The sequence below is a fragment of the Corvus brachyrhynchos genome, unplaced genomic scaffold, assembly GCF_000691975.1.
Source record: "Corvus brachyrhynchos isolate BGI_N302 unplaced genomic scaffold, ASM69197v1 scaffold54, whole genome shotgun sequence".
Classification (NCBI taxonomy): Eukaryota; Metazoa; Chordata; class Aves; order Passeriformes; family Corvidae; genus Corvus; species Corvus brachyrhynchos.
Window position 1 is genome coordinate 1,628,542 of NW_008237902.1, and position 17,292 is coordinate 1,645,833.

The following is a 17,292-nucleotide window of genomic DNA, read 5'->3' on the forward strand; positions in this document are numbered from 1 at the left end:
CGGCCGGGTGTGTGGAGCCGCGGTCCCCCACGTCCCTGTTGTTCCACGCACGGACGGGCTCCGTCCTCGTCGTTCCCACCGCGGGTCGCCAGGCAGGGGAGCATAACCGAGGGAGACTGCGAAAAGCACAAGGCAAAAAACAGCAGGACGTGCTTTGCGTGTGTTTCACTTCGGGATGAAGAACCCGTGGCATAAAAGTTACCTGCCTCGTGTGAATGACTTAATTCAAAAAAGCCAAATGACGTATTTTAAACCGTAAGCAAAGGTTTCCGAGAGTGGCAAAGATAAATGTTTGTCTGGAAACGGGGCTCCTTATTCTTTTAGGACTGTCACTTCTTGTAGAGGCTGCAATATGTCTGCCTGCAGGATTCGAGCAGCCCATACGGACTGTCTGGGTGTGGGTGTTCCTCCAAGGGGACTGCGAGTACTGCAGGGCGCAGGTGAATGCAGGTTCCTGAGGCTCCGCACCGGCTCCAGCACAGGAGCGCTGGGATTGAGACTCGAGGCTGACGTGTTTGTATGTGTAAGAGACAGTGAGGGCAACAGACTATTTCTGTGACTTGCATCTCCCTGTAATCCTTTTGTTTCTTCTGTAATCTTTAAAAGTAAGTTGTAGAAGGCCCATGATATTGTGTCTGAAGCCAGCAGTTGGAACTAGCTCCTATGCAAGCAGGGTGGTGTAAAGCTGAGGTTGCTTCATTTGTAGAGATGGAAGGAGATTTGTTGAAATATACTTGGATGAGACTTGTTATTTATCTCTTGACCATGCAAGTGAACAACCATTTTTTCCCCAGGAGTGTGTGTGGCTGTCACTTAGCAACAGGTCTGTAGGGAACTTTGCAGATCCACTGCCTCCCCTATTCTAAAGAGTAGAAGAAATAAATGAGCGAAGGAGCAAGAGTGCAATTAATGAAAACAGTACCTGGGTTCTTAGGGACAGCCCAGAGTTGAAAGACTTACGTGGGAACAAGACAATTACAGTTGCATTGAAAATTATGTTTTAATGCAGTTGGGTATGAAAGATTTTGTATCATGTAGTCCCTAGAAAACTACCCAGTGTGTTTGGGGGTTTGGGGCGCTTTTTTTTAAGTGTTGTGAAATAAAGGAATTACATTGTTTACTTAGTAATGGTTGCAGGTTATTTTGCATCATCGTGTTTCGTAACCTTTCACACTGAAATCTAGGCCTTCTGGGTTTCTGAAGAGTAACTGTGCTTTGCTGTGTGTACTGTGTGTGTATCCTTCTGATTGCCAGTAAAGCCAAATGTTGACAATGTAGATTAAGCCATAACTGATCTAAAAACTAGTGGCAAGACTAGTATTTGGCTTAATGACAGTAATGTCGGTAAAGTGCTGAAGCACTGCTTATTTTGTAGATCAGCATGAGCCGTAAGAGAAGTCCACCACTGCAAGTTTAATCTTAAAAGAAACTGCTGTGTTTAAATTTGTTCTTAGGAGTTACCTGGTTCTGCCAATACATAGCAATGAGCTTTGATAAAAGATATTCTCTTGATAAGATAGGTGATACAATCACACTCTGGAAGAATAGTCATGAACCTTTGCTCTCAGAGGAATGCAGAAATATTTTTGTGCAACTCTGTCAACTAGGATCAAGGCCTGCTGTCTGTTCCACAGAAAAGGTAGTCCTACCCCAGCAAGGTTATAAAGAAGGGATAAAGGAGCGGGGATCTGGAACTGTTGCTACAAGAGGAGAACAGAGTCTCCAGACAGATCCTCCATTGGGAGAGGAGATGTTGGCCCTGTGGGCAGTGCTGTGAGCATTAGGTTTTGTCATCTCGAGGTAAAATTGGGAAAGAAAAATGCAGTGCTTGTGGAAAGACTGCAGGGCTGGCTAGCTTGCTCAGTACGGAAAGATGCTATGAACACTTAAAGAAGCTGTAGTTCCTTACCCAGACCCATTCTAAAGACAGGATAGGCAGGATTCAGCTCATGGTCCTTGTTCCAGGAGTGATGTAAGAATCACACCATTCATTACCTCCTTGATGGGTCAAGTTCTTGCAATCCCTTCCCTCAGCAGCATAATGTCTATTTTAAATTTTGTTCTGCATTTGGATTTTGCCTTGGAAGCATCCATGTGAATTCTTTATTATCTTTTCATTTTCTTACAAATATGTCAAGGGACAAAGTTGTTTTCAACATTTTATTTAAAACAGTTTTTCTGAACATTAAATTCACAAATGGTCCAGTGACTTAAAGCCCTGTATAAATTTTTATGCTTTCTATCTAGGATACAAAAACCCATAATGTGTGAATGGTTATTTCAGGCCAGTTCTGCCAGCAGTGGTCAGTGAAGACAATTGTATTTACGTTTTCCTGACTATTGGTGGCAGGATGCCCAGCAGAAACTCTTGTCACACTCCCAGCACTGTTCTTAGTGGAGGTTTGCACATTAAGGGGCATTTGTTTTGGTGTTTCAGACCCACTGTGGGAGGGAAGGACTTCTGCCAGTTGAATACCATTGTGCAACAGTATTTTGTTTAGCACACAGATTTTGTGAAAACGTTATTCCTCTTTTTCCCATCCTTTATGTAGGAATTGTAATTGTCTTAATCTTCAACAGAAAGTACACCTACTGTGCATTGCTAGATGAGGAGTGTTCTCTTGGTTTTCCAAATGAAAATAAATGTATGGTGCTACCTTTTCAGATGAGAAGTTAATGGAGTTTTGGAACAGCTGTTTTACAACTAGTTTTACTCCTCTGTCTGTTTCAAAGAGTTACTGCTTTGATAAAGAATTTGAGCTAAAGTTTGAAATCACATCAGGTCAAATGATAACTGAGTGATTAGCTCTTTTTAGTACTGTTGTACCTAGAAACCACAGTCCTAGGCAGAGACACTGTTGTGCCAGGCAGGTATTATTAGAGACCATTCTATACCATTTTATAAATATGCCAGCTTCTGATTAGCTAAGAAAAGAGCAAGTTCATTGTCACAGCAAGTTCAAATGCACCTTTTCAGCAAGAGTTCAGCGAGTGGCTATTATTGTAGGACATAAATAGATTTAAGAGAGAATGGCAGCACTTACATTGTTAATCTTTTGAAACAATGGGAAGAAAATAGCATTGCAGTTAATCTCTTGTGATACAAAAATGAACTTTCCAGCTTAGTCTTTGTATTGAAAGAAAAGAAAAATAATTACTACATCTTTGTATTTTTCCTATTGTAGTAATGGTATCCTGAATTCCACTACACTTACTGATATGATGATGTAGATCTAAATTGAATCATTTCTTTGAGTGCAGTTAATACACCAGTGTAAGCCCACGATCAGAACAGTCTCTGTCTGACAGCAGTAACATTCATAGTAATTTGTTTAGTCATTAAGAACCAGTACCTGAAAACTATTAATAACAGACTGGGTTTATTACTGCTGTTTGATCAAATCGACTGAACTAATGAAGTACTGGTATTTGGAATTTGGGTATCGCTTTACCAGGATGTTCAGGCTGTACTTTAAGAATTATGTGATGTTAAACCTTTCATTTCACAGATGCCTATGTGCATTTGAGGAAGATGGTATTTGAAAGTGTGGTTTAGCAGAATATCTGTCTTCACATAGAAAAATATGGCCAACCAGAATTACTCCAGCCAATTTCAAAGAGAGAAATCTTAATTACGCTGATTTCATCACTACACCTTAAGGTCGTTTCTTAGGAAATGTGTTTCTGGCTCGCAAAGACGTGACAGCAGAGGAGCCTTGTAGCTTGAATCTTTGCTGTGACCCAATTAATACACCATCAAATCTTGTTTATGCATTTGGAGATCTTAGAAAGCAGTGTGAATCTTGCCACAGTCTTTAAGGGGTTTCAAAAGGCTGTGAGTCAAGTGATAAATTCTGTATCTAGGGCAATCTGTGTCCAAGCACAACAGAGCCACTGAAGAACATAGTGTTAAATTTCATTTGAAGTCAAAGGTGAACTTAGATATTTGACTCCTCAGTGATATCCCCTGATTATTACAGTGATAATTTTGTGAACTCTCACACTGAAACAAAATCATTTTATTGTCAAATCTGTGGAGACTTCGCAATGTATTTGGTAAAGTTCTCAATAATTCCATTGCAAGTACAGGAAAAAAGAAAGAAAGGAAAAGTACCGGTCCACTGACTGTCATTTACTGTGATTTACTTAAAAATATATTTACTTACTTTTATTATACTGCTCAAATCTTGTCGGAACTATGGTGCATGTGATAAGGTTCCCTTTGGTTGCTTCTCTGATCTGTGGGCTCCCAGTGACTCAGCAAACAGCTCTGGTTCATTAGTGTTGGCAGCATTCCAGAGTTTCTGGTGTTACAAAGATAAACCATTTTGGAATATGTAAGGCACACGGCTTTCTTTGGTTTTTGATCTGTTGCCATGCACTTTACATTTCACCTCAGTACATTTTCTTGCTAGAAGTAGGGAAGAGACATTTGAGAGTTGGTTCGGCCATGCTGCAGCTCAAAGGCAGGACAAACAGGTTCTGGAATACACAGTTAAGCTCTGAAAAAGGTTTTCATGCCGGGCTCTCACCTTCACCTTCCAAATTACATGGTTGGTAACAGTAAAAGTGGTACTTGAAACCTAATTGAAGTTTTCCTCCCTCCACCCCCAGCATCTAAACAATCTGAACATCCAGTGATTCACTACATGTAGGAATGGGATCCTTGAGATGGGAAGGTTGGAAACTAATCTGTATCACATTTCATCTTTAATACTAAGAGTTTCAGAAGTTCTTGATTTTTTCATGATGCAGCCCTGCTCACCAGCACCTTTCAGATTCTGGCAAAGTTTCTCCTCACAAATAAACTCACAGCTAGAAAGGTCTTTAATGTTAATATAAGGGGATCAGGTTAATTGTCAAGATAGATCCAGGGTATCCTAAATATTATTGTGAGTTGTATGACGGAGTGCATAAAATAAAGAGAGAAATTACCTGTAGAATTCGCAGAGGTGATAAACTAAGCTTATGTAAGAAAAAAAATACTCCATTTTATATATGGGTTGGTGTTATTCTCTCTTACTACCTACTTTACTAATGCTTTGATCCAAATGTTACAGTAGCTGATAGCTAAGATGACACTCGGCCAAAGGAAAAAAAACATTAGGAAGTAAGGATTTCCATATTCTCTTCCAGCTATTCTGACTATCCCATAAACTCACTAAATGATTAATAGAAGTTTACTGCTTAAGGCTTGCAGGCTTTCTCTGGAAAAATTATGGTTTTCGTTATTGACCTCTCAGTTACAAACCAAACATATTGCAGAGCAGCACAGGTACTTCTTATGCCCCTTTCTGTGGTGTTTGATTCAATGAACTTCTTAACATTGGAGATTAAATGTTCCTAGTACTGTTGATGAAAATGGATTATGAAACATGAAAATAATTTCTGGCAGAAGGTCTATAGCCAAGTCAAAGCCCCACCCAGCCTTCCTGCTAACAAAGACAGAGCTAACTAGATGAGAAAATGCAATTAAATGGATGTTTTTAAATTCATTTGTGAGCTGCAGTTAGGCCATTTCTCAAGGCAAGAAAATTGGCTTTTGTCCTGTTCTTCACAGAATAATGGTTGTTACAGAGCCGAGTCCACAGCAGATGAAAGGAGAAGGAGCCCTTTTGATGGCTTCCCCCTCCCAAAGATTCCTATCTGGTTTTGGACATGAGTTTCCTAAATGTAGTGTGACTTTCATCTGAGCTACAAAGATGGGATTATTTTGTTTTGCTTTAACAAACAGTAAACCCATAGCATTTCATTTACTTAATGTGTTGTGCAGGTGTAGAGAAATTCTGATGAATGGAACCTGGAAGTGGAAAGGAAAAGAAACCTTTGATACTCGTGTTTCTTTCCTGACTTTGTTTGGCAGTTATGTAGCCTGAGTCTTAGTGACACACTGAGGTTTGAAGGACTGTAAGGATGTGTCAGCACAGAACAGAAATTGCAAAACCTAAAAGTGGGGTTGATTAACCTGTTTTGACTAACTCTGAGCTCACTCCATTGTGTGATTCAGGCATGTGGGAAATACAGTTAGGTTCGTAAGGGCAAGGAGAGAATTCAGAATAAACAAGCAAAAAATAGAGGAAGCAGCAGAATGGTGTCTTGGGAAAGCAGGCTTAAAGGGGGTTTCATAGTGGAGTGTATAAACACATCAGTGAATTTGCATGTGTATTAGGTAGGACTTGTGCAGCAAGGGAAGAAGTGGGATGCACAGAGGTGTGTGTGTGTGTATCACTGATGCATTCTGCTGGTTTCCGTGGAGTTCACATGTGAGGGAGGGGAGAGATGGGGAGATGGGCACTGTCTCCTTTCCTCTGAGGTAATTTCAAAACCTAGTGAGTTGCCTAAACCTTCGAAGACACCTTGAGAGCCTGTGAACCCTCCACCCCTTTGGATTTACCAGCTTCTACTTACAGCCTGAGCAGAAATCAAAGAGACAACAGAGTATGTTTGACAGCTGTATCAGCAGTAGTTTCCCTCAGCAAGATAAACTGAGATACAGTTGTCACGTACATGCTGGGTGTTCAGATCACTGTGTTGTTAGGGAAAGGTGGCAGATAGAAGATCGTCAGATTCCTGGAGGGAATGTTGAAGCAATATGGTCTTCCATGTGGAGGTGGCTGAGTTTTGCTAGGTTCAAATCTCAAGGGGGTAATTTCAGATCTTTCTAAAAATAGAACTTTTACTGTACAGGAGATGTGTTTTGCCGTCCATAGGCCTTTGTTCTGTCAATTCTCACACATCTTGAAAATGGAGTTTTTTAAAGAAGTACACTTTGAAAGCTTTAGTGGATACAGTTTCTCCTGGTTCAGAATGTAATTATTCATGAACATAACTGCCCTACCACAGCTGTTCAAATGCCCTATCAAAAGGTTTTCATGGCGATCAGGAGGTTGTGTCAGTCTCCTCGCAGAAAGCATCCTCTGCATCAATGCAGAAGTTTTATTTAAATCCGGTAGTTATCACTCTGCTCCATTAGTGGTATTGGAGTTAATCTGTTAGGAATTTCAGAAAAGTAGATTTATAGGAAATAACTTGTCTTATATATTTTCTGTATAAAATTATGCCAAGTTACAATGGGAAGTAAACATTCTGTGGAAAATTATTTTAGGTTCTTGTTGTGTATACTCTAAAAGGCAACTTGTCTGGATGTTTTAGATACTCTAATGCATTGGCTACTCCAAAATTCTGATTTGCCTTGGAATTCAGTGTGTGGTCTTAGAGCATCAGTCCTTATTAATAACCTTTTATCTTTTTATCTTTTTTTTTTTATCTTTTGTTCCTTTTTTTTTTCTTCATAGAGTGCTGTTTCAGACCTGATACAGACAAGATGTCCAGCAGGGGTGGAAAGAAGAAGTCAACTAAGACTTCCCGCTCCGCGAAGGCTGGGGTCATATTCCCTGTCGGAAGAATGCTCCGGTACATTAAGAAAGGCCACCCCAAGTACAGAATTGGTGTTGGTGCTCCTGTGTACATGGCTGCTGTACTGGAATATCTAACTGGTAGGTTTTGCTGAATTATGTGACATAGTAGCAGTAAAAGTTAAATACAAACTGAATTTGCACAGAAAAAAACCCAAACAAACGAAAAAGATCATCTGATTTATAAATGACTGAAAAAGTTACAGCTTAAGTGCATGTTATGCTGAGCACACTTCTAAGCCAAAATAAAGGTACCCTCACTCCTGCCTCACAGCCCTGATGGCTTTTGTTCATTCCAGTATTGGATTTACCTTCACCAGTTGTAAACACACTGCTTCCACACAGGCAGTCAGGGTTCCTACTGCAATCTGTGTGTGTGGACTACATTGTTGCAGTCCTCCTTGCTTTGATTTTGTACCTGATGACTTTGTTGGGGTTATAATTGTCTGTTAAGCATATACATTAATTTTAAATAGAGAGAGCTTCTCAGTGTTTACATGGGGCTGAGATTGCTTACAGCCTTGTTTAATCAGTTTTGTTCAATTTACAGATTTCTTTTCAGACTACACATGCTGTTTGCAATTTGTTTGACTGTCTATGTCTACATGCACACTGTTCATCTTCCCTGGATCTCTGTATCTTATTTGCTTACATTTGTAGTTCTTGCTCTGTTCCTCTCATCACATCAGAATGAGAATACCTTAAATAATTATCTCATTCTCACAGTACCTTCTTGGAGGACAAAAGTATTATTTTTCCTCCATTTAGAAAGAAGCTTCAAAGGAAGATAATGCTTTGCCCAGTGACATAAACAACCAGACATGCAAGTAAAGATCTTTACACACCTGTTTTGTTCTCAAACAAGACTTAAGACATTGCAAGTTTACCCCCCAAACAATATTACAAAAGCAGTCTTTTGACAGAAAACCCCGACTGTAATACCATCAACATATGGGCTTTTTGCAATAATGGTTTACTTAAAATAAAAAAAAAGTAGAGAGGGGTTCAGTCACCTTCATGTGGCCAGGTTGACTTCTAAGTATATACTTGTGGTGTAGAGATCTAGAAAAAACCACAAGTGCCACATGGAAGAGTGTTTGGAGCCAGATTCTATTAGCATGACTAAGGAAAAGCTTGAATTAGATCTTATTTCTCAAAGCAGTGTTTCTTTTTCCAGTGCATTTGCTTGTGTCAGTGTTCTTCTTGCTGCAGGTTCAAGTGTTGCAAGGGACAGGAGACTTTAAGCTGTATTGGTGTGCTGAGCCTCTAAAAGATACAGGTTTTTCTTTGACTCAAGCACAGAGTGGTAAAGCATTGACTTTTCTGGGAGTATTTAAAATTGAAGCAACCTGACCTTACCACAGTTTTAGATACATTTTATAATGGCTATTGACATGAAGAACAGAAGATTTCTTCCTACAGTTTCTTCTCCTGTAAAGATGAAGATTGATAATATTACCGAATAATTAATAGAGTGCTTGTTTTCTGTAGGATATTCATACCATCAAATATATTTTTCCCTTTCACTTGTTGACATTCAGTTTTCTTTACTTGGGCTTTTTCTTTGAAAGAGTGCTTTTAAACTTCATAGATGGCCTTAAAAAAATAACATTTCCTTTAGCTAGGTTCCTGCTTACAGCAATAACAACTCAAATAAAAGGCTTCTTAGGGTGAAGGGTGCTTTGAATGCTGCCCTTTTAAAGAAACAGAGCAATGCAGGTGATCTTAAGGCTCTGCTAATGAGCAGCACATGTTACTGGTTAACTGTTTGGTTTAAAGTGTTGGCTGTGGCAGTGATAGTTTAGGCAGTTAAGAACAGGCTGGGGAAATAAAGGTGTTTCTTTAACTGCTGTGCATCTTGGGAACCTGTCTGAGGACATTACCAACAACAAGAAAAAACCAAGCAAAAGTAGCATAAATCACTTCAGGAAAAATAGAAGAGGCAGGAGGAAAGGATAGCTAAAGGAAGAAGTACTTTACCTCTTTATCCCTTTAACTATTTTTAAGCAGTTTTGTTGTGGTTTTTCTGTTTCCTCTGAAGGCTAGGTAAATAATCTTAGTAACCTGTATCTCAGGGTTTTCTTTCATTCCTGTACATAGATGCATCTCAAAAGCACAGATACTACTTTTTTTTCCGGAGTTAGTACTAGTTTTATCATAGAATGGTTTGTGTTGGAAGGGACCTTGAAGTTCATTTTATTCCAACCCCCCTTCCATGGACAGGGACACCTCCCACTAGATGAGGTTGCTCCAAACCACATCCAATCTGGTGGCCTTCAACACTTCCAGAGATGGGGCAGCCACAGCTTCTCTGGGCAACTGTGCCAGTGCTGCAGCACACTCACAGGGAAGAATTTCTTCCTAATATCTAATCTAAATCTATCCTGTTTCAGTTTGAAGTGCTTCCCCCTTGTAGTCCCATCACTTTAAGTCCTTCCCTCTCCAGCTTTCTTGTAGGCCCCTTCCTGTTTCAATCTGGTGGGGTTTTTTTTTCCTTTCTCTAAGTTTTTCACACTCTGTATAGTACAATTTTTTAGCCTTTAGTGCTCAGTATGTTTTCTGAACTTGAGGTCATTCGTCTTTTTCAGTGTAATTCAGAAACAGCCCCTTGAAGTGGAATGCTTGGAGATTTTTGGTTTGTGTTCTTTTTACCTCTTGGCAGTTATTACTTCACAAAACCGGAGAAATCCTGACTTCTCTCCAGGAGAATTTTTAAAGATCCTCATGTTAGCACATGGTCTGAGACCAAATCAAAGCATTTCAACCATTTCAAAGTAAAAGCAGGAACGTGACATAATAGGAAGGAGACCATGTGAACTGGCATGCTAATAAATTGGCTAAATCAATAAAGCAATCCTTTGCATCCAGGAAGGAGAAGTAAAAAATATCAAAAGCAGTCATAGGAAAGAGAAACTTCAGAAACAAAAATGGGAGGGGAAATGACAGAGACATGACCTAATAGAAAGGAACCTACCAAGGTTTAAAAACTGGTGCATCAGTGTGCAGAATATGGAACCAACTTTAATCCTTTAGAAGGTGAGGTGCTAAATTTTGCTGGCCTTTGCTGAGGTTTAACTTTGAAGTAAATCTGAAATTAGCCCATAATGTGCTGAGATCTGGGGGTTTTTTGTTCAATTTGAGATTCGAACTTCTGAAATGCTTCCAGCTGTTCAGACTTGGAGTTCTGTTCTGGACTCGTCTGGAGTTACGACTTTGTCCACTTTGTACTTGAAAGTACCTTATTTTTATCGTGTGTACAACTACTCATCAGAAAGTGAGAGTGCACATTGTATGATTTCTCATGTCCTTAGATTTCAATATGCTTCACATAGAAACAAGTTGTACAGTGGGTATCCTCCTTTTATTACTTATTCACTAAAGGTTCTTGTTACCTAGAAGTAACATTAGAAAATAATTCTCTCACCAGCACAGTCAGTGTATCCAGTTTGGTTTCTTAAGCCAAGCTGATTATTGTTTCCTGGTTTTTATCTAAGGAAATAATGTGTTATGTCCACTGTAAATAGGATGCAAGTGTCTTTTTTGAGTAAATGTGCAGAAAGTACCTTTGAGTGTTACTAGTATTGAAGCAGGTGGATATACTTCCTTTCTTTACTCTGGAGGAATAGTGTGGATGCCAAAGAACTATAAATGCGCAGTTGTTTCTTTTCTTTCTTTGCAGCAGCAGTTCATGCAGTGCTTCCTGTCTTGCAGGGAATAGTCAGAGTAGTGCATCAGTTCTGCAGCATAAGCAGAAATTAATTTTAAGCTAGTCTCTGTTTCTAGGAGGCCTCTTAAGGCATCATTATCAACAGTTTTCAGTTGGCATGTGCAGTGTTGATAATTCCTTTTGTCTTCTTTCCTTATTGCACTTATTTTCCAATGGTTCCTTGCCTATTTATCTTCCCTAACATAGACTTCAGAAAACTGCAATCCCCTCCTTAATTTCTCTGCAAAATAGTGCATCAGTATCAGTTTATGTCAAAAAAGAACAGTAGGTCAGTCAAGAGAATGGCCACAGACTTCATCTGGGGCATTGCAGCCATTCACGTGAATTTCAGTGGTTTGTGTTTGTCAGAACCGCTCCTGCCATACAGGTATGGTCTTTTCAGATGTAGAGCTTGCACATGTTACAATATATAGTCCAACCTTTCTTGCTAACTGAAAAAGATACTCCTTTGCCCTTGAAAAACAGAAATCTCTTGAGCATAAAGGCAGCAAGAGCCAGGCCTGCAAGTGATTTCTGCTCTCCCCTCCCCCATCATCTGTTCTACACTGTAAATAATTTTCAATTGCCAAAATGTCATAGCAAATGAGGAGAAGGAGAAGTTTATTAAACAGCAGGAGCACAGGAATACAGAAGAAATGAGGCTCTGATTTATATTTGTTATGTACATATGAAGATAGGAGAAAATGTTAAATACCTGTTTTCTCCATTAGATCGTTTTCTCAGCTGGGTTTTTGAGTTTTTTTGCACAGGGGTACTGTTGATCATATATTTTGTTGAAATGTCAAATAAGCACTTCTTGAACCCCAAAGTTAGAATTGCATCTTAGGCATTCCTGTGTTTACCTGAGTTTTTGTTTTCAGGCTTTCTAATGTCAGCAGAATCAAATAATGGGGGTTTATGTGCTGGAGCTCAGTTCATTGCATTTTCATCTTGACTAATTTTCAATGTGGGAAATGCTCTTGGTCCAGAGGCTGATTCACTGCAAAAGGAGAGTCCTTCCTGTGAGCATTAGGTTTAAGTGCTCACTTCAGATGCTCACTTTGCAATGTGCAAGCTGAGCAACTTGAACTGCTGTTCTCCTCTTGTGTTCTGCTCACTGCCCAAAATCTTCACAGGCTCACTGAGGAAAACAATGATTTGCGCTCTCTGTCAAAGCAGATGTTCTGCTGAACTTCTTCTTGGAAGCAGAGGGGAGCTCAGGGTTCCACAGTAAAAAAGCATTAGGTTAAAAGCAGATTCAAGTTCCAGGCATTCTGAGACTCCCAGAAATAACCCAGTGTCCTTGGAGTGTAATGAAATTTAAGAAGATAATTAATTGACAGTATCTTTTTTGATACTGCTTAAATGTGCATTCACTACCAAGATATGTTTCTTCTATTTAAAGAGGCAGCTTTAGAAACACTACTTCCTTTTGTGGTGGTGTACCACAAACTCTGTCCCAAAGACGCTTGAAGTAAATGAGGGGCTTGTAGGATGTGTGCCTTCCCTGAGCAAGCATGAAACTACGTCTTCGTATGTAGTGTGCATTTAATACGGATTAATACTGGACCTAAAATACAGCAGGGTTGTTTATGGCAATAACATCACAACCTTTTGACTATATCAGCGTAGGAAAGCTCCTTTGTAACATTCCTTTTACGTAAGACTTGTGTCGTGCTCTCAAGTGAAGTGTCATTATCACAATTTAAAATTGCTCCACTTGTAAGAAGTGCCTCTTTAGATACAAAACTTTGCACTGTTACCAACTGAATGACAAACTTTCTGAATTACAAATGCATGAATCAGTGTATGTCAAACATATATAAATAAAGAGTTTTCTTTCACTGATAAGCTCTTCCTTGGCTCTAGCCCTGTAATCACTTACATATGTGTCTGTCATATTGTGTATTCCCATAAACTTCTGTGGATCTTCGAGTTACAAAAGCTCACTCAGTACAAAATTACTGACCTGATTACAGTCCTAATGTATTCTCCAAGCTGCACAGGTCAGGTTTGATGAAAAACTGTAAGGGCCAACAAGAGTGTTTTCTTGTAATAAAAGCTCTAACAGTGCATCTTGCTATGTCAGCACAGTTCAGAGAGGTAAATATGCAACATTGTGACGTGTCGGATTGCAATAATGTACAAAATGCTGGATGGGGCTGGTTTAGTTTTTATGTCATGGTCAGTGAATATTTCTCCCTTGAAAATGATAATTTTTTTGCTATATTTCAGTTATATTTTAATATCCTTAGATCTAGCATGAAGTACTTTTTATTCTAGTAAGTAATTTCATCTGTTTATTTGGCTAAGTTGCAACAGAGTAATGACTTCTTCTGTATATTGCTGCTCAATTTAATACTGCTTTCAGCCTTTGTTTGGAAGAATGGAGTGTAAGAGAAGTGTAAAACAAAAATGTGGCTCATTTCACTACACAGTTTTTTCCTACCCATACCTTTATCTTAACACAAATTCCTTCTTGAGAAGGAGAAAAGAATCTATAAAGCTTAAGTCTTTTCTTCTTCAGCCCTTTATTCTTGGAATGACAGTTGTAGCACAACTGGCTAGAAAGCAGGAAGACATCCTGACTCCACAGTGTATTTATCAAGCAGTTTCTTTCTTCAGATATTCACAAATTTTAGAAGTTCTTGCATCAAGTATTGTAAGCATGATTTTTTTCCTCCCTTTTTTCCATGAGGATTATTTATAATGCCTGAGTTCAGATAATGTTCTTTGGTCTTCAGTATTTTTCCAAAGTATATTTTTCCCTGAATTACCTTTAGAAATGAAATTCCATTTGGATTATTCAGTGCTGTCAGACAAAGTACTCCATTCTCAATTTTAACTTCACTGGGGGAAAATAAATTTAGGGGATTGTACTAGTTTGAAAACAAACCAGTGGGAGGCACCAAGTCAGAATAACAATTTAATGGAAGTTAAAGAAAAGGAAAGAAAGTAAAAGAAAACACTGGTTCAAACTGACAGAGTCAAGGTACAACCTGACACCCTGTTAGGCAGGGTGGTGGTAGCAGTCTGGTAGAATGGTGGCTGCAGTCCTCTGAAGCAGTGATCCTGTAGTAAAACAGTCTGCTCTTCCTCAGGAGGTCCAATGGTGGCTGTGTAGCTCCTGTCCTCTGGAAATCCAGTGGGAAGAGTTGTCTCTGGTGGTCAGAGTCCCAGCTTATATCCACGATGGGATGCTTGGTTCCTCCCTCTGGGTGGAGCATCTCACAATGGGGTAATGAGTCATGAGGCCAAGTGTTGATTAGGCTCATTAACAGAAGATAGTCCGGAGGGAGTTCTCTCTGAGTCAGGCGGCAGGACAATGATGGGCAATTAACAGAAAGACAGTCTGGGGGGAGGAGGCAAGGAAACACTGCCCCACCTGGTTTCAACGGCTCATGAGGATGGTGATAGAATACACTGCAACCCAGGACAGGGATATATAGTGAAATACAATATTTCTAAACCAAACAGGAGGTACTTTTCTCCCAACTTGCAAAAATGTCTGTGGTGTAGCAAGCCTTGTTAGTGAAAGATGTTATGGATACTAAAAAAGGTGCTGAACCTTTCTGAATGGATTCAGAAAACAATTAGACACATCCATAGAAATAAAATCCATTGGGGAACTAAACAAAAAGACAGCATTTCTAACTTGGGGAACCACTCAGCTGCACATGGCTGAAATCAGAGGGAATGTTCTGGAAAAATAGCATTTTAAGTTTGCCTGTTCCTTTAATGCTCCAGCCCACCTGCCCTTGGGCACTGGCTGAGGACAGGAGGTCAGGCTGGATATGGGCTTTACTCCAATGAAGTTAACAGAGAGTCCTCTTGATTTCTTTAATGTTTGGGAATGCAGTGTTAAAGACTAAACTAGGACCAAGTCTCAGGATGTGAGTAGTCTCCTGTACTATTTAACAGCCAGACCAAAGCGTACATGGAATCATTTAGGTTGGAAAAGCCCTCCAAGATCATCAAGTGCAACTGTTAACCTGGCGCTGCCAAGTCCACCACTAAACCCTGTCCCCAAGTGCCACATGCTGCACTTGATCAAGTAACGTCTGGCAGCAGTTCCATTAATCCATTTCTAAAACATATGTAAGCTATTAGGAGGAACAGCAAAGTGTACTGCCAGGTAGAGGAAGCTCCACTGAAAAAGAGTAAAAGCTGATTTGAGTTAGATCAGGATTCTTGTAGAGAAGAGCTAGGCTAGCTCTTTAAATTAGTACTCAGGGTGTGGCTGGTGTAATAAATAACGTCTGAGTTGAAATTCAGGTTTCCCTGAAAATTGAACTGTCGTATCTTTTACAGATCAATGGTAAACAAGAAATTAAAATTAAAAAAATAAAAAGGGAAGGAAGTTAAATAACCCTGGATCTCTTACAAAAAAAAAATAATGGATGGTATTAAACTCTAGAAAAAAGATGAAAAGACGTGTAAGTCAGATCAGAAGGCTCTAAGTGGAAGTGGCTTTTGTGGCCTGAATTTGTGTTTTATGTAAACAGCAATCTGTCATCTGCTTCACAGAAATGCAAAACTTACAATAACTTGGCAAAGTTAACAGTTTTTCCTTTAAGGGGCCTAGTTTTGATACAGCTCAGATTCTCAAGGTTTGGGGTTTTTATCACATCCTAAGAGAACGATTGCCCTGCTGAGAGTTAAGGTTTCATCAAGGCTTGTTCAAAGCAGTAAAGTTTCTTGAACTGATTTTCACTGCATCAGATTTCCATGACTTTGAACCAAGGCTGAGAACTGTTTTATTGGAATGCATAAGAGGGAAAGTGTTGTTAAATGATTTTACCTTCACTCTTGCAACTGCAGATTTCAGGGGGATTTGGTGGAATACATGGAGAGTAGAATGCAGGAAACTTTTAACAGTCTTGGTTGATCGGGGTTGATTGGGTTAAAACCTTCCGGAATCATGTAAAATGAATCTCAAGTCAATAAAATGCTGATGAGAAAGATGATTAATTTAAAGTACAATAAGCAGACTCCTTGTCACATAGTTGGCTTTGTACCAAATACATATTTTTCTCAGTGGAATTGTATCAACATTCATTTTTCTTTGATTTCTGGATATTGTTTTCAATTTTCTTTTGAGGAGTGGCTTCACAATTTTTTAGAAACCCCTGACTTGTTCCTGTTGGAATTTGTGTGTTCAGAAATTGGCCTTGTGTCAACACATCACCTGTTAGTTGTTAAGAGTTTAATTTTCAAACATATTATTTCATCTCCCTGAAGACAGGGGGGACAAAGAGATTTGATGCAACAGCCATGATTTAGCTTGAGATGTAAACCAAAAAAAAAAAAAAAGAGGGAAAAAAAAACATTTTGGGGATGAAATCAGACCAATTGAATTGACTATTTACATTGATAAAGTATTACAGCCTGGAATCCATGATAAGCTAAAGGCTTTGTCATTTAGTCTTGAGAGGAGTTTTAGTCAGTAATGACCAGTAATATGTTGTTTGAAAATTAGGATAAGTGAACTAGAGCACTCTCCAGGAGGGGGAGGAGAATGCATTTGCTTTTGTAGCACCCAGGTTTGCAGTTCCTACTGTGCCTGCTTTGTTCTGGCCTAATAGTAATTAGTTTCATTTTAACCACGTGTTGTGCTCTGGTTCCAGAATTTGCAAGTGTTGTGAAATACCAGTGTAAGAGTACTTGGGCCAAGCAGACCCCCGTGAAAGGGAAATGCTGGTAGTGAAATTGGGAACTTAGTAGGATGTCTAAGAGATGACCTGAGTCTGAAAGTAAAGAATGAGGAACTCGCCCTGAAAACTTGACTCAGGATGAGGTTTCTGTGGAGACTTCTGACACTTTTTGGTTGTGTTTGAGTAGGAAATGTCTTGAGAACAGCTTTTCCTGTGGTCTTATCTCAAGCTTAAATATGAAGATACACAACCGGTTTGCTTTTCTCCCTTAAAAATATTTAACTGAACTTTTAAAAACCTCAGCTGAAGAAAAGTAGTTTTGGTCCAAATGCTGAGAACAGGCTTAGACCAGTTTTCACTACCCATATCCTAGTTCTAACTATTACAAAGGAGTTTTTCAAGTGATCTAAATGAAAATTGCCTTGGAGATAAATTTTAAGGAAAATTTCTTAACTTTCAGGGTTTCCCACTTTATGCTTCTACTTTAATAATGACTGAAAAGAAGAAAAATATTTAT

General features: G+C 39.2%; 1 protein-coding gene across 10 annotated transcripts in view; it reads left to right on the plus strand.

Annotated features, from left to right (window-relative positions):
• The first annotated feature begins 7,273 nt into the window (after positions 1-7,273).
• The window catches only part of LOC103614675 (core histone macro-H2A.1), a 36,024-nt gene continuing 26,005 nt past the window's right edge, over positions 7,274-17,292 (plus strand). For 5 of the 10 annotated variants that reach the window (XR_001861585.1, XR_001861584.1, XR_001861582.1 and 2 more), the window contains exon 1: positions 7,275-7,496. Coding sequence is in view for 4 of the 10 variants with exons in the window: in XM_008632643.2 (XP_008630865.1) it covers positions 7,325-7,496 (172 nt within the window). In the remaining 6 variants the exon portion in view is untranslated. Of the gene's footprint in view, positions 7,497-17,292 lie in introns of all 10 variants that reach the window. The other 5 variants (XM_008632643.2, XM_008632645.2, XM_008632644.2 and 2 more) reach the window with 2 other exon arrangements.